Raw genomic sequence first — 25,201 nt, 5'->3', positions numbered from 1 at the left:
AAAAAGAAGCAAGAAAAATCGTATATTATTCACTGGCTCTTGTTGATAGCAGTGACATTACTGATACAGCAAAGCTTGAGATTTTTATCTGCGGGATTGATCAAGATATTAGTATAGGAACCACCACTGGTTGTAGTTTTCATGCCAAGTACCTTTCCTCCGTCTCCTTACTTCATAGGCTTTCTGTCGTATGTAATCACTGCAGCTCGAGTTTTGGTCACCGCTGTCCTAGATGGAGTTCTGGCATCGTACTAAACGTCTTTCTGGTGGCAGTTCAAGGAGCCTATGTACGATTGTACTCTTATCTTTTTTGTATGATTAAGAAACTGAATTGATACGAAACGAGTTAAACTGAGAAAAACTGACTTTTATTTCTATCATTTTAATTGCTTGGTGGTCCATTTCATTTTATATTAGCGGACCTATAGATTCAGAGTATTGCCGCTTAATCTTTGAAGTAATAGATCTTACTGGGTGGAGCAAGGCCACATGTGACAATAACAGAGACTTTGCTCAAAGACTGTTTGGTACGTGCATGAACGATCAGGGTTTAGTAATCAGTCCATGCCGCTTAGGGTGACTGTAGAAGGCCTTTGCTTCATATGGCTTGCTTATGCTTAAAGCTGACATTGCATTGTACTCTCTTTCACTGTACTTGAAGAGTTTATTACATATTATGAATCACTCAGCTTTCTCTTGGCCGTGTATGTTAAGTGGATGTCGGTTTATGTTCTACAGGGATTCCCATAGCAGTAGTCTATATTCAGGAGTGTAGTCGTAGCCTAAATAAAATAGTACCAGGGTGGTTCGCGAAAAGTTCATTATTATAAATGTACCAGTAATAATAATAATAATAATAATAATAATAATAATAATAATGAATAACTATAAATTTATTATTATTATTATTATTATTATTATTATTATTATTATTATTATTATTATTATTATTTCTGTGAAACCCCGATAAAACAATCAAGGATACGTGTGTAAACCGCGTATTTACAAGGACTGCGTATTAGTCGGGCTATCTAATTTTTACTTATATACAGTAAAAAATAAAGTAAATCCATGGCGAAGCAGAGCTGGACGATCATCCAACCAGTATGAAGGTATCGTGTGGTTAGCACGATAATCCCCCTCCAGCCGTTGTAGCTGTTTGTGAAACCGGATTTTCGCTACCTATCGTAACTCCCCAAGTGCATCACGATGCTGGGTGGGCACCGGTCTCATACACTGGCCGAAATTTCATGAGAAAATGTCTTCCATTAGGATTCGAACCAGCGCGCATTCCGTAACGCGAGTCCTAGGCAGGATGCCTTAGACCACGACGCCACGGCGCGGGACACTTATATATAGTATCTGTTATAATTTTCTCATTGAATTACATAAATTGTGGGCAATAGAACTGTATTACGCCATTATGTGATAAAAGACATTTGCACTACGGGTATGTACTTATTTCCTTCGGAAAAAAAAAAGACTGTATTTTATAGTTGTTTCCCTGGTACGTGAACCTACAATGAATATTTCAAGATTAGTTAAATATGAATTTACACTGAATGATGATATTATCATCAGAATAAGAGCTTTCTGTTTAAAACTTATTGTAATCAGGATCAAAGTCACAGACACTCCAATACACGAAAGAAAACAAACCGACCAGCAAGAATTTCGAGAATTACGGCCTCCTGAGAAAAATTGTTTGAGAAAGAAGATGTAGGAAAAGGATAGGTTACTGTAATTTTATGTAGGCTTAAGCACGCAGGCCTTACTTACTTGTGGCTTTTAAGGAACCCGGAGGTTCATTGCCGCCCTCACATAAGCCCGCTATCGGTGCCTATCCTGAGCAAGATTAATCCAGTGTCTACAGTCATATCCCACCTCCCTCAAATCCATTTTAATGTCCTCCCATCTACGTCTCGGCCTCCCCAAAGGTTTTTTTCCCTCTCGTCTCCCAACTAACACTCTATATGCATTTCGGGATTCAGCCATACTTGCTACATGCCCTGCTCATCTCTGGATTTAATGTTCCTAATTATGTCAGGTGAAGAATACAATGCGTGAAGTTCTGCGTTGTGTAACTTTCTCCATTCTCCTGTAACTTCATCCCTCTTAATCCCAAATATCTATGTATTAGGTCTATTATTATTATTATTATTATTATTATTATTATTATTATTATTATTTAATGCAGTCGTTATTATACATAACTTACTACTAAATCATATTTATAGAATATAATGTTGAGCAAGACAGAAGTAAGACAGTTACTATTTTTGAAAGTAAACATTATGAAACAGGGCGCGCCTAGGTTACAAAAAAAAAAAGTAACGGGGCGGTGCCCTGGCGCGTCTTGGGATGACTACACCCCTGAGTATATGGGAAGCAAACTTTCAAAACCGGACATGTCCATTTTCAGAATATACACTTCAGATGCCAAAAACTTACACCTCTGCAATGAAGAAAATATTTTCTGTGATGAAATATTAAAGATTTTTTTTTTTTTTTTTTGCTATGGATCCTTATCAAATTTCACCATAGAAAAATATTAGTTTATTACAGAGACAAATATTTGTAGCATTTTCTGAAAAGTAACGTGTCAGGTTTTGAAAGTTTGCTCTTCATATTTATTAGCCTACAATATGTTTGTTGAAATTTTTATTTTTCGACCAGAGAACGAAATATTCACAGCTGTCAAGCACCGATAGTTAAAATGCTAGAGAAGTCTAGCATCCACTTCTAAGAACTGGATACTGGCTACTGGATCATCAATCTCCGCTAGGAGACGACACAATAAGAAGAAGAATTGTTATTACGTATGAGAAAGTAGTTGCGCACTAATGGCTGAAGACACTTCCCTTTGTCGGAAGACAAGAATGGTGGCCAAGCGAGGGGGAAAAATTCCAATTTACATGGCAACACAATTTTTCCATAATTTATTATCGATGAACGAGATTAATGTTCCCGTTGACATCTGCTAATCGATTCTCAACGATGAACAGCGCGTTCTCTTTTCAGCTGAGTTGCATTAATATCAGAGACCGGAAGTTTAGGCATTATGAATCATTAAAATAGGCAAGAAAAAAGGCATCATAAATAAATATAATAGGCAGGCAAAAAGGCATTATAAATAGTTAAAATACGCAATAAAAGGTAATTACAAAAACCTTGCACTAGATCCACAACCTCGCACTTTCCACAAAGGGATTTCGAAGCAAGAAAGCTTTACGTAAGTCGAATTCAAATTGAGATTTTCGACTAGAGTTGCAATTACTGTTGGAAGCAAAGAAATCTTCCCATTAGCCTTGGAAAGTGCAATTTTTTTTTCATTGTTGGTAACTCTATAGCATCTATTAGATGCTTTATGGTTGTGCTAACAGATAGAGTTACTTGTCAACAATGTGACGCTGAAACGTGTGTTCAGGTTACTGTCCAGCGACAGTCCTAATGTATTTTTATATTTGTGATGATTGGTTAATATTAACCGGGCACATTCACAATCACACTCATACAAATTTCCAGACTCTAGACACTCAGGGAATTTTTCTTCTTCAAGAAAAATTCACCGAATCGAACCCGGGACCTTCTGATCTGTAAGCCAGTATGCTGACCAACAGACCACGGAGGCAGTCCAAAGTGCATTTTTGTGTTTGGTTGTACTGATATGTTGCGATATGAAATATTTCTTTTCGTAGTTCACCGACTGCTCACATATTTTGCATATAAGTACTTTACCGTCAGTACAAAATACGTCGGATCCAAAAGTATTAACGTAACTTTGCAATTTACTGCGTAAAGGAACACTGAATTTCTGCATCTTGCTGCTATTAGTCGCGACGCTGTTATTCCCGGCGTGACTCCTCCTCTTAGGAAGTGAAGGCTCTATAAAGTCTAGGTAAGTAGTATCGTTCGCCATTTTTGTTCTTTCGTTGCCGAGCTACCATACGAGGAATCTATTTGCCACACCGTTAAACATTATCATGTCGTAGCTCCTATGATAATAAATCAAACGCACTGTAATTCAGCAAATAATTGAGCGGCAAATAATGTCTTCGTGTGCTTTCTGCGAACGCCAACGAAAGAGCCAAAATGGCGGGCGATTATATTAAGTATTTATCGAGCCTTAAGAAATGAATGACATCTTCAACGGCGAATCACAAGACACACACGTTTAAATGTAGCCGACCTGCAACGCGATTGGCTGCCGGAAATTAGAGCGACGGGACTATAGCTACAACAACGTCGCAATGAAAACTGAAAGAAAAATAACGTTAGACCCGCCCTCATTGTTGCCTTGTCAAATAAGCACAAGCTTACTGTTATACATTTTTGCACGGCAGCACTCATTGTTGCAAAGAGAATATGAACTGACTGAAAGACAATAATGAAGACTTATACATTCGGTGAAGTCACTTTCATTGTAGCGGTTACAGAAATAAATTAAAATATGCTTGTAGGTAATTTTTAATAATAAATTAATAAATGATAGATAGATAATCAAATAAAGGCAAAAAAACATGTATTCTGTAAATTAGGCATTTATATTAAAAAGGCAGAAAAGGGCAACATAAAACTGTGACGTTTCAATCACAAAGATATAATTCGTACAGATTTACTTTCAAAATGAAGATGGATTTAACACATTTAAAAACGCATTCTGCCAAAGTTCCGATCTCTGATTATTATGAACAACGAATGTTGAAAGTGAATTGGTATCTCCGTTCTTCCACATAACATTCAATAACAATAATGTCGTTCACAAAAATTTACAATTTTCTTCGCTAAATGTTTGTCAGTTCCTATGTGAGTTCTTGAAACTAGGCAGGTATCCATCTATTTACACTTTCTGTGGAAAATCTCTGATTCACGTGAAAATAAAATACTAATTCCGCACACTCGGTATATCTGAAGGCTCTAAAAGATAAGTTATCTTTATACTGAAAGTGGTATGCTAACAAAACAACAGAAAATTCAAAGTTATCGACCCATGTGGTTACACAGCTGTTGTTCCCAGTTGTATAGTGATTACGATGTTTGTCATGGGATCAATAATTGTGCGCTGGTTCAGATCCTGTGAAGGGCGATAAATATATTAGCATGGTTTCCTTCGGAAAGGTAGTTAAACCGAAGACCTCGTTTCGAACAATTGTGGCATGTGATAGAACTTGTTCCTTAGGCAGAGCTGCGGATAAAATTATGGATAATTTTATCTGAAGATTTTTTTACTGTGGGGGCAGATGTCTCTAAAGGTTATGTGAAATTGTAGCGGTCTCTGATGATCTAATGAGGAAGATGAATTAATAGGAATCTACTATCGTTGAGAAGACTGGAAATCGTTATGGAAAACCATTAAATTTCGAGAAAAGTTCTCGAAGTGTATTAGTTCAATAGCTAACATCGGCTTACTTTATACAGAATTTGTCATTCTTTCTTCGATTATAAGTCAACAATTTTTTGTAATATATTATAGCGGTAGTATTGTACACGCAATTTTTAATAATAAGAAGGATATCCTGTAAAAAAAATGTTAGACTGTACAGGGTGATTCATAAGGATTTATCGACACTTACGGAGCTTATTTCCGAAGACATTCTGAGCAAAAAAGTCATATAAACATGTGTCCTAATCTCAATATTTTCAGAGTTACACTAATTTGAAATTGTTAGTAAAATACCTTTTTTCTTTAGTTTTAAGGGTAAAAGAATATTACAAATAGAGAATGAATTATTCAGAAGTGTCATTTCTTTAATTGGCTAGTATTCTGAAACTAAAAATGTGTTCACAATTGCTTTGTACAAATTTTGTTTTTCAATTTTTAACTAAAAATTACATCGTTCTTACGCATTTATCACATACACACATTTGATAAACGTTACAGCTTAAACGATTAGTGAACCTGAATCAGTTTTTCAAATTTTTCAAACTGAAATATAATACAATTTTATTTAAAGCGGGAACGCATTGACCTACCCACTTCATTTGCGTGATTCGAATTCCGCATACTGCGGATGGATGGCAGGACTGTGATTCGTTTTCAAGTTGCACACCACTTCGGCGGGCCACATTATCCATGGTGTGTATCTGTGAAGAGTTATGTCGTGTACTAGGGATTAATCAAATGAGATTACCATATTAATATCTTTTTCTGAAACCGGGATACATTTATTCTGTCCACACCTGTGGAGTAACGGTCAGCGCGTCCGGCCGCGAAACCAGGTGGCACGGGTTCGATTCCCGGTCGGGGCAAGTTACCTGGTTGAGGTTTTTTCTGGGGTTTTCCCTCAATCCAGTATGAGCAAATGCTGGGTAACTTTCGGTGTTGATCCCCGGACTTATTTCACCGGCATTATCACCTTCATCTCATTCAGACGCTGAATAACCTAAATGTTGATAAAGCGTCGTAAAATAACCTACTAAAATAAAATAAAAATACATTTATTCTTTAGTGTTATCATTGGTTGTGGTATTTTCTAGTGTCCGGGTGAAACATATTTTAATACAATGTCTATAAAACCCCATTTATATCTACGTAACGTATAATTGGATTCAGAATTACTGAAATTACTGCAGAAAAATATTATATCGATAAGTGACATAAATGTTTTTAAATACAAATTTATTTTCGTAACACAGCTAAGCTAGTCTGTTCGGGCAGTGGTGGACTTAATTAATACATAGGCAAATGAACCGGAAACTATGCACATGGAAGCCGAAGCCAGAAATAGTAAAACACCAACGAGATTATTTGGAATTAATTATATGTTTTAGTAGCATCTGTGAACTTTAACGAAAAATTGCTCCGCGAGTACGAAATTCGTTCACGTTTGCTAATCTGCCACAGAATGCAATTTCAGACTATGAACTAAATTGAACAAACAACTGAACAGTGAGCGAAATTTAAATGACAAATCATCGTATAAACCAGACTATCAAATCGAGACATTGTCTTCCAAGTGAGACGTACGCTTAAGCCTACACAGTTGTATGTCAAATGTAAATGAAGTGTTGATTAAATCACTGTGATTTCGAAGAAAAATATATGACTTTGTCTCACCTTGTGTGCTTGTGTATGACGTGGTATTGCTTTGCATATTCAGGAAGTTACAGAGAAAAAGACGTATTGCAATATAAACCAAGCCATCTTTAGTCATAGTACGTAACGTGTAATGTAGTATAAATTATTTATATTCATACACAGATACTGAGATTCATATGGGTGTTTGCGCATGTACATGTGTAAATGTAGAGATATTTTGATGACATGACAATGAAGGAGAGAGTGTGGTGGTGAAATGGAAAAGATTGGTAGAATGAAATGTGCAATGTTTATGGTAATGGGAAAAACTTTCATCATCTGATCTTATAACTTCATACGTATCATTTTATTCAACGCCTAAGATCGAACCTGCGTTAGCGGAAGGACAAACGCGCTCTAGCACGGAGATATCGGAGGACATTAAGGCGCTTAGTTATTTGGGCTATATGGATCGACAAGTAATTTAGAAAGTTACATAATGAGGAACTCGTAAGAGCGGTACTTTTACTAAAGCGTTGTTTGGTATAGTAAATCAGGGCTGGAGCTATGGATTGAATATTCAGCTTTCTTGTGTTGAAGGCCTAAAAAGAGATGTTAGAAAGTTCAGGCGACAGAATGTGACTAGAGTTTGAAAAAGCTGGAGCACTATAAATTTAAATGAAAATGTGGTAATTGACTCGAAAGTTTATTTAAAGCAGTAGAGTTTTGAAACGTAGGAAATTCTTAGATGATTTACGTAGTTAACGCCCATTTCCAGACTTGTTTCTATTTGAAAAGTTAAGTTGAGCATTTGAAAACAATGAACGTTCACTTTCTTTACAGATGGTTCCACCCCAACATCTCTGGCATCGAGGCAGAGATCCTGTTGATGGATCGCGGGTTCGATGGCAGTTTCCTTGCACGCCCCAGTCGGAGTAACCCTGGGGATTTTACTCTCTCTGTAAGGTAAGAACAGATCTACATTTGTGTTTACTATTACATGTGTATTATCATTATCATTATTATTATTGTATTATTATTATTATTATTATTATTATTATTATTGTGCCTATTGTCGTACTGGGTCCATATGTATTTGAAATAATTGGGGATCATCAGTGTGGTTTTAGGCGTAGATAATAGGTCGATTACTGATCAGATTTTTTGTTTTCGACAGAAATTGGAGACAAAATGGGAGTACAAGGGTACAGTACATCAGTTATTCATAGATTTCGAGAAAGGCATATGACTCGGTTAAGAGAGAAGTTTTATATTATATTCTTATTGAATTTGGTATTCCCAAGAAACTAGTTCGATTAATTAAAATGTGTCTCAGTGAAACATACAGCAGAGTTCGTATAGGTCAGTTTCTGTCCGATGCTTTTCCAATTCACTGCCGGCTAAAGCTAAGAGATACACTATCACCTCTACTTTTTAACTTTGCTGTAGAGTAGGCCTATACCATTAGAAAAGACCAGGATAACAGAGAGGGTTTGGAATTGAACGGGTTACATCAGCTGCTTGTCTATGCGGATGACGTGAATATGTTAGAAGAAAATCCACAAACTATTAGGGAAAACACGGGAATTTTACTTGAAGCAAGTAAAGAGAGAGTTAATTGTGAATACTCACATTTAAATACATTTATTTTAACAATATTTCCGTTCTCGTTGTCCGTTCCCGGTTTATTGTGAATCAGTCTTAACTGTACTAGGAAAGTGCATGTATCACAAAGTTTAGATACAAGTTGAGTCCTTGCAACTATTCTTGGAACTATGATCCAAAGCCGACTACCCGAGAAAGATTCGGACATACGTTAAACTGAACATTGGACCACTCCGCGAGACGGAAGAGCTTCGCATACTGTCTATAGCGCCAGGCGTTCAGTAGCAATATAATTTCTATTTTTCGTAACCAGTTGTGCACAACTCTAATATAAATTAGGGGAGAGTTGAGTAGTATCGGACATCGGGTAATATCGGACAGTGAGTTTCTTTCATCTACAACCAGATGAAGTACCTGAATGACATGGTTACGTTTCTGTGATGCCGCATACAGTTACGTAACCACGTCATTCAGGTACTGCCATCTGTGGTAGATGAAAGAAACGCACTGTCCGATATTACCCGATGTCCGATACTACCCAACCCTCTCCTAGATAATAGGAAAAAGCATCTTGGCATATTTTTCGGGGTGGTGGAATAAAAAAAAACATAAATTACTTGGTGGTGATTCCTTACTACACCTCAGACAATGAAGTATTTGTACGTTAGGATGCAGTTTATGGTAAATGCTTAGTAACCTCTGAAATGGTAGTGTTTTATTCAATTTTATTTATGGTTCAGTAGAGGAGAATTTCAAAAGCTCTGTCATCAACGTTGGTGCAGAGTTGTAAATGTTGAGGCAGAGATTACTTTATGCGCACTTAAAGGCTGATATAATCTTTGATAGGCTAATTGTTGCTCCTACAGTGCTGTGGTGTGAGCAACAGGATCCATTTCGTCCTTCACTGGTGTGGTGTAAATTAATGTTTTCCTTAGGAGAAATCCAGCTGTGTCAGATCCGGTGACCTCAAAACCCCAGGATGAATGGGAACTTGGCATGTAACTCCGTAAGGAAGCAGGACTTATGTTCGCTTAGCAAAATACGTTAGTTTCATTCTCACTAATCACCCTCCAAAAAGTATTTCTTCACTGTGTTAACGCGATACAATAAGTAAAACAGGTATGCATGAGTTACTTTTGTATGGGAAATGTCATGCTGGGAACTTACTTTTGAATAATCTTATATACAGGGCATATCAAAAGTCTGGTAACACTTTCAATATTTTATTACAAAAAAAAAAACTAATGACAGCACTTTCAAACACACGTCAGTTTAAAGTCAAACTCTCAAAGTTATTCAGCCGCCTAATTTTCAGTGACGAAGCGACATTCCATACGAGTGCGAAAATTAACAAGCACAACTGTCGCGTTTGGGGTACACAGAAACCTCACAGAATCATTGAACATGAGCGTGGTTCACCAAAGGTGAATGTTTTCTGCGCGTTGTCACAACGAAAACTGTACGGATCTTTCTTCTTCATTGAGGCTACTGTGATTGGACATTCATATCTGGACATGTTGGAGCAATGGTTGGTGCCTCAACTTAGACAAGATCTCGATGACGATTTCATCTTTCAGCAAGATGGGACTCCGCCACATTTCCACAATGCAGTTCGTGCTTACCTGAATACGGAGATGTCTGATCGTTGGATAGGACGTGCTGGAGTAAGGGACAGATGTTTCATGACATGGCCACCAAGGTCACCCGATATGACTGCATGTGACTTTTTTCTATGGGGGTAACTAAAGGACCGTATGTTTGTACCGCCTTTGCCACGTGATTTAGAGGAACTAAAAACCAGAATTCGAGAAGCTGCCGCCACGGTCACAGAGGATATGTTGAAAAGGGTATGGGAAGAGTTTGATTATCGTTTGGACACCTGCCGATTCACTCGTGGTTCACACATTGAATCTCTGTAAGGTGTAAACAGAACTTTGAGAGTTTGACTTTAAACTGACGTGTGTTTGAAAGTGCTATCATTTGTAGTTTTTGTGTAATAAAATATTGAAAGTGTTACCGGACTTTTGATATGCCCTGTATACCAAAACTCGAGAAACTTCCATCTTCCGGAATTAGAATGAATATGAATGCGAGAGCAAATTAAGAGTGTTTTATGATTCAAGAACGCCATTTGATAGGTATGAGGTCACAGCAGACTTTATTCCAATGAAACGGGGCGAAAATTTTCTACTTCTCGAATTTTTTTCTGTTATCTGCAGCCCGAATGTTTATTGTACTTGTCGGTGGAATTGGTGACAGCGAGACGAGTTAGAGAATTCTCTATGGAACTACCTGACATCGTTTTATATAATTTTCTCGGAAAGCATTGTTTACAGTTTTTTATTGGAAGAAACGCGTAATAATAAACAATGAATGGTTCAAGAATAGCTCTTGCCTGTGCTTGTCCTGTGCCCCAATTCTTAGAATTTCGGTCTTCACAAAACAGTTGTTCTCTTCTACGGAGAAAGTCATCAGAAATGAACCTACTCCAGTAGATTATCAGATAATGCTGCGATGAATCCTTCATTAACTATCGCTTTAGTTTCGGGTTCAAGAAAAATTAACTGTCGACTATAGTCAACGATACAATCGTATGGCAGCCTGATTCACTGCCGACTAGAACCTGCTATCTAGTTGATACTGCCTATACAGAACTGAACGTGTTCTGTAATGTCATATCCCTTTTCAGAAACCTCACGGAGATGAAGAGTATAATATTAATATTATTTGAAATGGAGTTTTTTTATTAGTGTACTTTTCATCCTGCAAATACTATCTTGATTGAATAGTGTGCTTTTCATCCAGACAAGAATAATTTGATTGAATTACGCATTTTTCATTCAGACAAGAATAATTTGTTTAAATCATGTACTTTTCCAGCAGACAAGAGTAGGCCTATTTGAATTAAATTATGTACTTTTCATCTAGATAAGATTATTTTTTATTGAATCACGCACTTTCCATCCAGATAAAATTATTTTGATTCAGTCACGCACTTTTCATCCAGACAAGAATATTTGGTTTAAATCAGGTAGTCTTACTTTTCATACAGATAATATTATTTGGATTATATCAGGTAGTCTACTTTTCATCCAGACAACAGTATTTGGATTCAATCAGGTAGTCTACTTTTCATCCAGACAAGAGTATTTGGTTTAAATCAGATAGTCTACTTTTCATACAGATAATAGTATTTGGATTAAATCAGGTAGTCTACTTTTCATCCAGACAACAGTATTTGGATTAAATCAGGCAGTCTACTTTTCATCCAGACAAGAGTATTTGGTTTAAATCAGGTAGTCTACTTTTCATCCAGACAAGAGTATTTGGATTAAATCAGGTAGTCTACTTTTCATCTAGATAATAGTTTTCATTGAATCACGCACTTTTCATCCAGATAAAATTATTTTGATTAAATCACGCACTTTTCATCTTAGATAATAGTTTTGATTGAATCATGCACTTTTTATCGAGATAAAATTATTTTGATTAAATCGCGCACATCCAGATAATAGTTTTCATTGAATCACGTACTTTCCATCCAGATAAAGTTATTTTGATTAAATCACGCACTTTTCATCCAGACAAGAGTATTGGGATTAAATCAGGTAGTCTACTTTTCATCTAGATAATAGTTTTCATTGAATCACGCACTTTTCATCTAGATAAAATTATTTTGATTAAATCACGCACTTTTCATCCAAATATACCTAATAGTTTTCATTGAATCACGTACTTTTCATCCAGATAAAATTATTTTGATTAAATCACGCTTTTTTCATCCAGATAATAGTTTTCATTGAATCACGCACTTTTCATCCAGATAAAATTATTTTGATTAAATCACGCACTTTTCATCCAGACAAGAGTATTGGGATTAAATCAGGTAGTCTACTTTTCATCTAGATAATAGTTTTCATTGAATCACGCACTTTTCATCCAGATAAAATTATTTTGATTAAATCACGCACTTTTCATCTTAGATAATAGTTTTGATTGAATCATGCACTTTTCATCGAGATAAAATTATTTTGATTAAATCGCGCACATCCAGATAATAGTTTTCATTGAATCACGTACTTTCCATCCAGATAAAGTTGTTTTGATTAAATCACGCACTTTTCATCCAGACAAGAGTATTGAGATTAAATCAGGTAGTCTACTTTTCATCTAGATAATAGTTTTCATTGAATCACGCACTTTTCATCCAGATAAAATTATTTTGATTAAATCACGCACTTTTCATCCAAATATACCTAATAGTTTTCATTGAATCACGTACTTTTCATCCAGATAAAATTATTTTGATTAAATCACGCTTTTTTCATCCAGATAATAGTTTTCATTGAATCACGAACTTTTCATCCAGATAAAATTATTTTGATTAAATCACGCACTTTTCATCCAAATAGACCTAATATTTTTCATTGAATCATGTACTTTTCATCCAGATAAAATTATTTTGATTAAATCACGCTTTTTTCATCCAGATAATAGTTTTCATTGAATCACGCACTTTTCATCCAGATAAAATTATTTTGATTAAATCACGCACTTTACATCCAGACAAGAGTATTGGGATTAAATCAGTTAGTCTACTTTTCATCTAGATAATAGTTTTCATTGAATCACGCACTTTTCATCCAGATAAAATTATTTTGATTAAATCACGCTTTTTTCATCCAGATAATAGTTTTCATTGAATCACGTACTTTTCATCCAGATAAAATTATTTTGATTAAATCACGCTTTTTTCATCCAGATAATAATTTTCATTGAATCACCCACTTTTCATCCAGATAAAATTATTTTGATTTAATCGCGCACTTTTCATCCAGATGATAGTTTTCAATGAATCACGTACTTTCCATCCAGATAAAATTACTTTTATTAAATCACGCACTTTTCAGCCATACAAGAGCATTTGGATTAAATCAGGTAGTCTACTTTTCATCCAGATAATAGTTTTCATTGAATCACGTACTTTTCATCCAGATAAACTATTTTGGTTAAATCATGTACTGTTTTGATTTATACTCTTCATTGAGATAAGAGTATTCTAATTGAATAACGTACCTTCATCCAGGCTAGAGTATTTTAATTAAATTATGTACGTTTCATCCAAACAATAATACTTTGATTGAATCATGAACTTTTCATTCAAACAAGGATATTTTCATTACACCATGCACTCTTCATCCAGACAAAAATATTTTGATGCTCTCTTAACGGAGTTATACCAGAAACGGACATTCGTCACAGACTTCATCTCTTACTTCAGCTGTCTGCCACTAGCCGTAATTGGAACAGCAACAATGACTTCCTCGCCTGCGAATGACAATACTGTAGTGAACGCATAATGCACTTTGTCAATCAGGAGGGGTTGCAAGCCATAGTGAATGACGAACCTGTGCTCGTATTGAATTTGATAACATTGTTCCACTAAGCCACGGTGTTAGTACTGTATTCGATTTGGTGTAATTGCAGGCGTAATGGCGAGGTTACCCACATCAAGATCCAGAACACGGGTGATTTCTATGACTTGTACGGCGGTGAGAAGTTCGCTACTCTCTCAGAGTTGGTCCAGTACTACATGGAAAACCAGGGGCAGCTAAAGGAGAAGAATGGTGAAGTTATAGAGCTCCGGTACCCCCTCAACTGCGCCGATCCAACCACCGAAAGGTAAGTCGGAAATATTTCCTTCTAATAAGACGCTGTTACGACTTCGGACAAAGTTAGCGGTCGTTATCATCCGCGAAAGTTTCTTGCTTTGCGAATAGTTATCTCTGCGGGCCAGCATCTTTTGAAGTGCTTAATTTATATCTCTTTCTTGTGCAAACTCTACAAAGAAAAGCATAGGTCTTCAAGTCTCCCATTTAAATTATCTGTCATCTTCACGTTTCCGTAAGTTACTATGGTAGCGCAGTATGTAGACGTGATACCAATAACAGATGGGCTCCGATTTTAGGCTCTTTACTTATCTCTTTCTTTATATTTTGTCATGTTATTGTAAATTTAGAATTGAGGACCGTTTTTGCAAAACTTGCTAACTGAAAAAACTAAATTTTACAGGAGAGGCAAAACACTATAGTAAGCAAGTTTTGCTGTATGTCTCACTTATAGCAGAAAGCAAGTTTTGAAAAAACGATCACACTTTGACACACTACAATGAAGAGAAATAATCCAATTTTACTAAGACGCTTTGAACATCATGTAGAGGTCTGCTTTATGTTAACGAATCCATCAAAATCTCAATTTTGCAAATTTTGCAGTTAGCAAGTTTTGCAAAAACGGTCTTCAGTTATTCATACATCTTGATTACACAACTTTTAACACTGTATCACTTCGGAATATGTATGGTAAGACTTTCCTGTGTTAAATGTCAACGTACCTCGTTTACATGTTTCGACCTATTTATGGGTCATCTTCAGAACTGGTCGTTGTTGGTCTTGGCGCCACTTGTTCTGTTTCCTGTGAGGGTGTGTTCCTGTGGTATAGTGTAGAGTCAAAGAGTGTGTGTGTTTTGAAGTTGTTGTGTGTTGAGAATTTCGTTGGGGCGTGGTTTTGTGTGTCTTTGACTCTACACTATACCACAGGAACACACCCTCACAGGAAACAGAACTAGTGGCGCCAAGACCAACAACGACCAGTTCTGAAGATGACCCATAAATAAGTGGAAACATGTAAACGAGGTACCTTGAAATTTAACACAGGAAAGTCTTACCATACATATTCCGATTAGAATTATTGCTATAGTTTAATTATGCACGCGTTTGTTCTTTTGCTTCGTACACACATTGTCCAATGTTTTCAATCTAGGTGGACAAAAATGAAATTTCGACTTGTTTAGTTAGGCATAGGTGAATATGAATTTATGTTCTTTAACATTTGGAGAATGTTATGAGGAATAGAGCTTTTACTGTTTTATCAGCAGCAAGCTCTTTTAGAAGGGTATGAAAAATGTGTTGTTTCTAACACTTTCCCCTCCAGTTCAGTCGTAGACAGAGAGGGTTACTATTTAGGTGAAAAAGTTTTGATAATACCAAATGTTTCTTTAATTTTTTTTCTCAATTACATTATTAAACAAACCTTTATCTGGACATAATCATGCTCCATTTTAAAAACTTAACTAGTATGGACACTGCATTTTAGCTGTCAGTATGAGAATTTTATTTTATTCTCGTGAAATATTTCACATGAAGGAAATAATTATTGTGGCGTTTACTACATTAGTATTGAAGCTACTCACTGTTAGGAATTTATAACTCTATCGTTATAAAGGCAATAATAGGAAGGGTAAGAATTGATGGACATCATTTGTTATACAAATTCTGCAAATGACCCATCTGTAAATAAAGATAAGAATCCTGTTAGATCGAGGATATATAAATGGAAAAATATTGGAACAATCTAGGATGTGATATTAGTTTTAAATTTGACACAAGACATTGATATGAAAGTTAATAGATTTCAAACCATTTGTGGAACAGTTAGAAGAACTTTAAGAAGGAAAACTAGAAGAGAAACACAAATTAAATTTTATAAGGTTTGACTGCGCCATTACACAGTCACCGTTTGGGAATACCTGAATGAAGTGTTTCTGCAAAACGCATTGCATATTTATTTAAATTGTATCTCATCGATGCTAAATAACCGAGTAGCTGATACAGTGTCGTTAAATAACCAACTAAAATGAGGTAAATAAAAGGAGAACAAGGGGAATATAAGGAGAATAATGCCGAGTTGCATTAATATAATATAAACGAGTACACCGCATGAGGTGGACAGTGAAAAGAAACGGATCTATGAACCAACAATCTCATTCTATAAAGATAAATATAGCCTGTCCCACATTGATGTAATAGGTCTGATGGTGGGAGCACGAGGTACCATACCCTCCTTCTTTGCCAACAAATGTAAAAACCTGGGCCTAACACACAGCACTGTGAAGGAAATAGCCATTAGTGCCCTCAAAGGATCGATTCAGATATTGAGAAATCATTTGTATGGGAGTGATAATGGAAATTTCAAGTTATCTTAACCGATGGCTGTTGTGGTTTAGATATCAATGCCGATCACTCCGTATTATTATTTTTCTCGCGGCATTCAAATCATTCTACCCTATCTGATGATATCCCCCCCTTTCTTAACTGCAAATGAGCACAAACGCTACTTAGGTATAAATTTTTCTTACATTTTGCATATCTGATTCCCTAACCGTTTCTAATGTGTATCATTTTACCTTTTAGGTGTGTTTCCAAATTATATGTAATACGCTTTGTCAAATCTGGCAACCTTTTCATAAGGGAAGCTAAATTTATTATTATTATATTCGAGTGTAATCCAGAGAACTAAAGTATCTAAGTAGTAAATTATTTTGCAAATCTAATATTTCAGGTGAAGCTCCCTGTAAAGCAGATTTGAATAATTTCAAGGGAAAAATTGTTCCGGGGCCGGGTATCGATCCCGGGACCTCTGGTTGAACGTACCAGCGCTCTACCACTGAGCTACCCGGGAACTCCACCCGACACCGTCTCAACTTTTCCCTTTATATCCACACAACTCGCGTGGGCTGACGAAAGACCAGAGACCCACAACGAGTGCACACAATCTCTGTGTGACTTGGAATTGTGGTTTTCTGTTAACGTACACAGTAACGAATATATTAAGCAAATCTAGTATTTCAGGTGAAGCTCCCTGTAAAGCAGATTTGAATAATTTCAAGGGATCGATACCCGGCCCCGGAACAATTTTTCCCTTGAAATTATTCAAATCTGCTTTACAGGGAGCTTCACCTCAAATACTAGATTTGCTTAATATATTCGTTACTGTGTACGTTAACAGAAAACCACAATTCCAAGTCACACAGAGATTGTGTGCACTCGTTGTGGGTCTCTGGCCTTTCGTCAGCCCACGCGAGTTGTGTGGATATAAAGGGAAAAGTTGAGACGGTGTCGGGTGGAGTTCCCGGGTAGCTCAGTTGGAAAGAGCGCTGGTACGTTCAACCAGAGGTCCCGGGATCGATACCCGGCCCCGGAACAATTTTTCCCTTGAAATTAGTAAATTATTTCATTAGATCCGTCTTTTGAGTAATAGCTAAAATAAATCTATAAACTGTAATATAATTTGAATCACGGTAATGGAACTGAATTGTTGGCAAACGAATGGAACATATAATGAGGAAGGATGTGTAACCCTCGTGACGTAAATCGTAGCACATCTGCTTCTCTTTCACGCACGTTCCCATAAGTAGTTTATTAGGGGGAAAGAATGTTAAAATCCTAATGAAGATTGCTGGATTGTGATGCGAGATAAGGAATTCGCACAAACCTGTTTGCTGCGTCTTGGTGCCTGGAGATATGATTGTGATGATATAATAATGGTGTAATTGTGACACAATGGCCTGGGTTCCCACCATGGACTCTCGCTGAGCTTGTCTTAGTGCGATGTCGGTGCTGCACAGCGGCGTGTTTCTCTGCATTCTGCAACGCTCTGGCCTGTAAGTTACAGCAAGATGCTTTATCTGCCTGCTTAGCGTAACTTTACATTACAGTAACGTAATACGAAATTAACAGGGACTGTGTTAATGTTATAGTATCGGGACTTTTTCATACTCTGAGCGTCAATTTGTACAGGGACATCATTTTATTTTTACTGACATTTTTAATATTAACCTGGCTATACCTTTATATTAACGATTGAAATAGGAAACACCGTTTGCTACCCCTTCCACGACTGGAGTTCGATGATACCGGCGTAAAATACAAATCACGTTTCTAGGTATAGGAGGGAAGAAAAGTAGTTCATCCATTTATGTAAACTAGGAAATACCGCAATTTTGAGTTTGATAATTTTCATTAGGTTTTTGTTTAATCAAAATACAGTACTGTATTAACACTTAGTATTTTTACTCACGAATTGAGCTATCCATTCGGAAGTATTAATTATACAGTGTATATTGTACTGTTACAGCACATTAGCTTACAATATAGAGAATGAAGATAAATTGAAAAATAATCATAATATGGATATTTAAACACATTTTTGAAAATGGTGGCCGTTCATTTCGATACAGGCTTCAGTTCTTTTGTGCATATTATCGCACTATAGACTATTGTACCTAATTCCAATTACCAGTTTCGTCCTTCATACGAGTAACTCATGCAGAAATAATTCTATACGTACTCTATAAAAGAATACCTTACCGTACTGTAAATTCAATCTTCACTTCTGCCCGATCCGAAAAGATAAAATTACTCAGAAAATCTATCTACTGTCCGTTCAAGTGGTTTTGTCGCAGGGTCGTAGAAAGGGGGGGGGGGTCACGTGACAGTTAATTACTTAACGAGGCCCTTTTATTTAAGTTATTTTAAACACTTGTATAATATTACGTAGACGTCCAATTCCTAACAGAAATTAATGTTTTCAGAAAAGAGCTAAGATAGCCCAGCTACTAGACTTAACAGAGGGGCGAATAGAAGCAGGTGGGGGGGGGGAACCGGGATGCGACGTAGGCAAACGGACGACAGTACCTGTACGAAAATATGATTGAATATTGAAAGCTCTTTTGTCACTGGAAAACGCTAACATATTTCTGGAACGTACTATACTCGCTAACTCAGTACTGCTTACGCGCCCTCGGCTCTGTGTCGTGAACGGTTGGAAGTTTACTAGTAGAAGGGGTGGGAGTGAAGTACATTCAAAAACTCAGGTACAATAAAAATTGAAGTAAAATAAAATTATGTCCCTGTATAAAGCGACGTATTTTGTCTTAAGCCTAGACTTTTGAAGAGCTTGTAGTCCTCTTATCTCTTCCCATTATGAACCAGTGATGTGTTTCTTAAGTTTGAAGCTCTGCAGACCTTGATATTTTTCTGTGATGAGTCATTGCAAAGGGCGTGTCTTGTTTTTTGTGATAAGAAAATTCGTATTGTAAACAGACTGTATACCCAACAGTGTTGCCAATTCAGCGGTTTTCCCGCTAAATCTAGCTTTTTCAGATAACCGTCTCGCGGGTAAAATTATATTATCCCGCGTAGCGGGAATACTAGTGGTTTTTAATCTTTAAAGTTTCTGAAATGAAATTCATATTAGCATTATAAGCGGCTTTCATAATCATATTTAATTCGTTCAGTGTGTGTTTTGTGAAATAAAGGATGTGTTAATGTAGTGATAATTCCATATTGTATATGTTACCGTTAAAACCCGAAATCCGTCAAAATCAGTTTCAACTAGTATAAACTAGTTTATGCAAATAAAGATGGATAGAAAGTGAGTTTTCGTATGATCTAGAATCAGTGTCAGGTTAGGTTTGGTTTGTTTAGGTTTTTGTTTGGTAAAAGCCTAAAAAAAAAAAAAAACTTTACAAACCAAACCTAACCTGTCATTGATTATAGATCTTACGAAAATTCGCTTTCTATCTATCTGTATTTTCAAACTAGTTTTTATTAGTTGAAACTGGTTTTGTCAGATTTTGGGTTTTAACGGTAACATATATAGTGCAATAACAATTTAAATATGTTGTGTCTGTGATAAAAGTGTTCAAAATTGCTTTGGGCATGATAAAAGTGTGCAATATTCGTTACATTGGCGGGCGGATGTCGTTACATTGGAGGGTGGATGCTCTATCATGACCATTGTTATTATTATTATTATTATTATTATTATTATTATTATTATTATTATTATTATTATTGAACAATAAATATACATAAAAATCTAGAGTTTTCGAAAGTCATCTAGCGGGATTATACGAACAACTGTTGGCAACACTGATACCCAACAATCATTTCCTGTTCATCTCGAAGAGCTATGACATCTTTCTTGAAAGTCTTGGTACTTTAGGTGTTGTTATTATTATTATTATTATTATTATTATTATTATTATTATTATTATTATTATTATTATTATTATTATTGTGGTAATAATAATAATAATAATGATAATGCATTATTTTTTCTGGCAGAGTTTGTTGTAATAGTGCTAGTAAATGTAGTTGTAGTGGTAGCAATAGTAGCAGTAAGTTAATAGTGATAGTGGTGGCGATAGTAACCTACTGTCTGCGCAGTGGAGAATGTAAACACGCCGTAGCGTTTTCTGGCCCTCAACGGGCCAACCACGCGGAGAGGTAGAGAACATGTGACCTTCCGATACTGTTTACTTTTTCCAGCTATCCACTGCTGCGAGTGCATACAGAGGTACGGGTGTTACATGAGTGCAGTTGTTCACAGTGTGTGAACTACTGAAGAGATTACACATTCGTGCGTAATGTAGTACAAACTATTTTTTCTTCTAGTTGAGAAAATTGAAGGCATTACTGTTCGTGTGTTTTTTTTTTTTTTCCTAATTGTTTGGAATTACTCAAGGGATTACTTATTCGTGTGAAGTGTAGTGCAAGCTATTTCGTTTTTTCTAATTGTTTGAGAACAGATTGGATTATTTATTCGTGCTTAAAGTAGTACAAGTTAGTGTTTTTCTTTTTAATTGAGAACACTGAAGGGATTAGCCATTTCGGGAATATTGTGATGCAAGCTTTCGTGGTTTTTTTTTTTTCTGATTGAGAACACTGAAGGGATTTTTCATTCGTGTGCATAGTGCAAGGTATAATGTTTATTTTTTTTTAATTGAGAACATTGAAGGGATTAGCCATTCGGGAATAGTGTGATGCAAGCTTTCGTGTTTTTTTTTCTGATTGAGAACACTGAAGGGATTTTTCATTCGTGTGCATAGTGCAAGGTATAGTGGTTTTTTTTTTTTAAATTGAGAACATTGAAGGGATTAGCCATTCGGGAATAGTGTGATGCAAGATTTCATGTTTTTTCTGATTGAGAACACTGAAAAGATTTTTCATTCGTGTGCATAGTGCAAGGTATAGTGTTTTTTTAATTGAGAACATTGAAGGGATTACCCATTCGGGAATAGTGTGATGCAAGCTTTCGTGTTTTTTTTTTTTTCTGATTGAGAACACTGAAGGGATTTTTCATTCGTGTGCATAGTGCAAGGCATAGTGTTTTTTTAATTGAGAACATTGAAGGGATTACCCATTCGGGAATAGTGTGATGCAAGCTTTCGTGTTTTTTTTTTTCTGATTGAGAACACTGAAGGGATTTTTCATTCGTGTGCATAGTGCAAGGTATAGTGTTTTTTTTTTTAAATTGAGAACATTGAGGGGATTACCCATTCGAGAATAGTGTGATGCAAGCTTTCGTGTTTTTTCTGATCGAGAACACTGAAAGGATTTTTCATTCGTGTGCATAGTGCAAGGTATAGTGTTTTTTTAATTAAGAACATTGAAGTAGTGTAGTGGAAACTTTAGTGTTTTTTCTGATTATTTGAGAACATTGAAGGGATTACACATTCGGGAATAGTGTGGTGTAAGCTTTTGTGGTTTTTCTGATTGTTTGAGAACACTGAAGGGATTATTCATTCGTGTGCATAGTGCAAGGTATTGTGTTTTTATAGTTGTTTGAGAACACCGAAAAGAGTACTCATTCGTGCGTTATTATGATATTTTTTATTTATTTTTTTATTTTTATTGTTATTATTATTATTATTATTATTATTATTATTATTATTATTATTATTATTATTATTATTTTTAGAATACTGAAGATGTTAGTCATTCGTGCGTAGTGTAGTACATGCTGTTGTGTTTTTCACACTTTGAATATCTCTTGTGTTAAGTTACAGCTAAAATACACTTATATTCATTTTAAATTGTTTATAAACATTTTTCCCGCTAAACAGATTTCATTCATTCATTCATTCATTTATTTTATTCCATAGATCTTACATGAGCAATGAAGCTTTAAGATATGGAACAAGTCAAAATTTTACAATATTACAACTACAATTTTTACAAATTTTTATAGTTTTACAATTTAGTAATTTTCTACAATTTTCTACAATTGTTTACAATATTTTGGCGAGATGTAGTGAGATGAGGTGAGGTCCGAGGATTCGCCAAAATATTACCCGGCATTTGCCTTTTGGTTTGGGGAAAACCTCGGAAAAACCCAACCAAGTAATCAAATCAAAGGGGGGTAATCTAATCAAAGGAGTTGATGCCAAGGACTCGCCATAGACCAGAGCTGGGCATCGGGAGCGGAACCAGTCTCTAAACGGGGACGCTTGATATTCATCCGTTACTGAATCAACGCTGCGCGGTGTCCGGCGGGGAAGAAAGGGGATGAAGAGAAATCATTTGGCTCCCCGTGAGAGAGTAGATTCCGCTCCCGCTGCCCAGCCATGCCATAAACCATCCGGCTTCAGTCCCACGGCTACAATAGAAACTAAAGTTTACGGCCGTGTTAGTGGTAGTTACTGCAGTGGTAATGGCGGTGGGTGGTGCCGGCGATTGTGTGGTGATCGCAATAATGACTGTCGTGTTGATGTCAGTGGTGTTAATGATAGTGGTGGTGATGGTATTGGTGAAGGTAGTGGTGAATTAATTGCAATAAATGCGAAGTGTTAAAAATAAAAACAATCTAAAGATGGGTGAAGATTATTAATCAGGGACTCTTTGGGTGACTGGCTTTCAACAGGAAAACACGAGATCGCTTTGACGTGTCTCGTAACAAACGGGTGTTTCATATGGTTCCTTGCAAAAGGCTGCAAAGTAATTAAATATCCCCTTAAAGTAATGAATGTCATCTGTATGTCAGACCTATATCAAAATTCCATAATATATCAATAAAACTTACAAACACTAAATCGTCAGACCCATTTACGACGAATAAAGAGTAAGGAAAGATTGTGGTCTATCCACAATTCTTTTCAATATTTATATATACCGAATAATACAGGAATTACAGACGTAAGTGAAAACTGGAATACAACTCACAAATAAAACCATATTGCAGTCGTTGTATACTGACGACCAAGTTTTGTTTGCAACTGAAAATGATTTATAATTAACAATATTTCATTTAAATACAATTTCTGAAAACTATGTTATGAAATTTTATATTCTCTTATAGGCCTATTAATATTATATCTGAACTGCGACCGAACACGAGCGCTGCTCATTCGGTCTCAAATTTTGTTAATACTACTGTATCTCCTGTTTTATATTGTTTGTATTATTTTATTTCTATTTCTCTTGTTTGTTTGTAATTATATTCTTTATTCTGTGTATTTATATTTAAATAAATTTTTAATAAAAATAATGCCATAAGAGTTTTGTTATGAAATATTAATTAGTATCTAGGTAACTTTGCTTTGTATTGTAATATTGTTTTGATTAGTTCATTGATTACTTTTATAAGGCTAAAGATACCATCAATATCAATTTCAACTTACCATGTGATACTCAATCTCTTTTTTTTGGAATATCACTTTCTTTATGAATGATGTGATTCATTCACTTTGTACTACTATGGAATTTATGTGATTATTCCTTCATAACTCTTTAAAAAAAAAAAGAAAAAAAAACCTCCTTTCAATCTTTAATTTTGCCCCAAAAAAATTATCAAAATATACCTATATAAAACCTTTAGATGACCAACAAAATTATTTTTTTCAGAAATATGGTGTGTCAAATCTATAACAAACTTATTAAAAAACATTGCTGATTTACTTCCATAAATATCACAATAAATTTAAATTTGATCCTCATGAATACTGTATGAGGCAAAACTAGTTTCTTTCTAAACATCTCCAAATGCCACATAGCTGCTGGATTAAAGCACAGCAGAAATTTTGAACCCAGAATATATAATGCATTAATTAGAGCTTACCCTGAACTAAGTACGCTTAACACACATGGATTTAGGAATCAAATTAGATTAGATTAATTGTTTTGTCTTTTTTTAAGCTAATTGAGTTTAAAATTGAAATCTAATACTCGTGTAGTTTTGCAAGCTAATTGGGTTTAAAATTGAAATCTAATACTCATGTACTTTTGTAATTTCTATAGCCTACTTACATGCAGTATTACTACATTTTTTTTTCTATTTTACACTATATAATGTGTGAGGGTCTGCGATCGTATAAGTTAATTAAGTAGTAAAATATCGCTACAATCGAAAAGTATTGGGAATAAATTTGAATAAGGAATAAAAAAAAGTTTCCTTCTCAGGCAGGATTCGAACCACGAAAGTCTTAGTTATCAGTCTATCGTGCTCTGGAGTAAACAAGGCTCTGAAATCAGCTACAAGGGTCGGTCTGGGTTTTTTTTTTGCCACTACTGTAAAAATAGCTGAGGAAATGGTAATACTCAAAATAAATTCTGCTTATCCAGAAAAAAATACCGCTTGTGCATTCCGGGATTTGAACTCTGGCCTGAAGTGGGAAAACCGATGCTTTATCCGATCCGATCGGTAACGCTGCGATTTGTCTGTATTTAAATGCCACTTTGTGTAGCCGGAAGCTCTCAGTCCCACAGCTGTTACGGCCCCAACCCTCGAGACACCGAGTTGTCTCGCAAACCAAAGTTTAATGGAGTTAGGTTGTGTTATCTCTGAAGAGAAGCCACCAAGAGTACTGGCGTAGAAATTTTTCATTGAAAAAGTTTCAAACTTTACTGTGACAACGAGAAAGAGCTTCTCCCAACTCTCGCCCCACTTCGTCATTGTACC

At 35.8% G+C, this 25,201-nt stretch overlaps 1 protein-coding gene across 5 annotated transcripts in view; it reads left to right on the top strand.

The window, feature by feature from the left end:
• csw (protein tyrosine phosphatase non-receptor type corkscrew) overlaps positions 1-25,201 on the top strand; it is a 320,146-nt gene that overhangs the window by 172,499 nt on the left and 122,446 nt on the right. For all 5 annotated transcript variants that reach the window (XM_069836033.1, XM_069836031.1, XM_069836029.1 and 2 more), the window contains 2 exons: positions 7,862-7,984; positions 14,111-14,305. In XM_069836033.1, coding sequence (XP_069692134.1) covers positions 7,862-7,984; positions 14,111-14,305 — 318 coding nt within the window. The remainder of the gene's footprint in view (positions 1-7,861; positions 7,985-14,110; positions 14,306-25,201) is intronic.

The sequence above is a fragment of the Periplaneta americana genome, chromosome 9 (genome assembly GCF_040183065.1).
Source record: "Periplaneta americana isolate PAMFEO1 chromosome 9, P.americana_PAMFEO1_priV1, whole genome shotgun sequence".
Taxonomy (NCBI): Eukaryota; Metazoa; Arthropoda; class Insecta; order Blattodea; family Blattidae; genus Periplaneta; species Periplaneta americana.
Note: the sequence above shows the minus strand (reverse complement) of the source record. Positions and strands in the feature narration are given on the sequence as shown.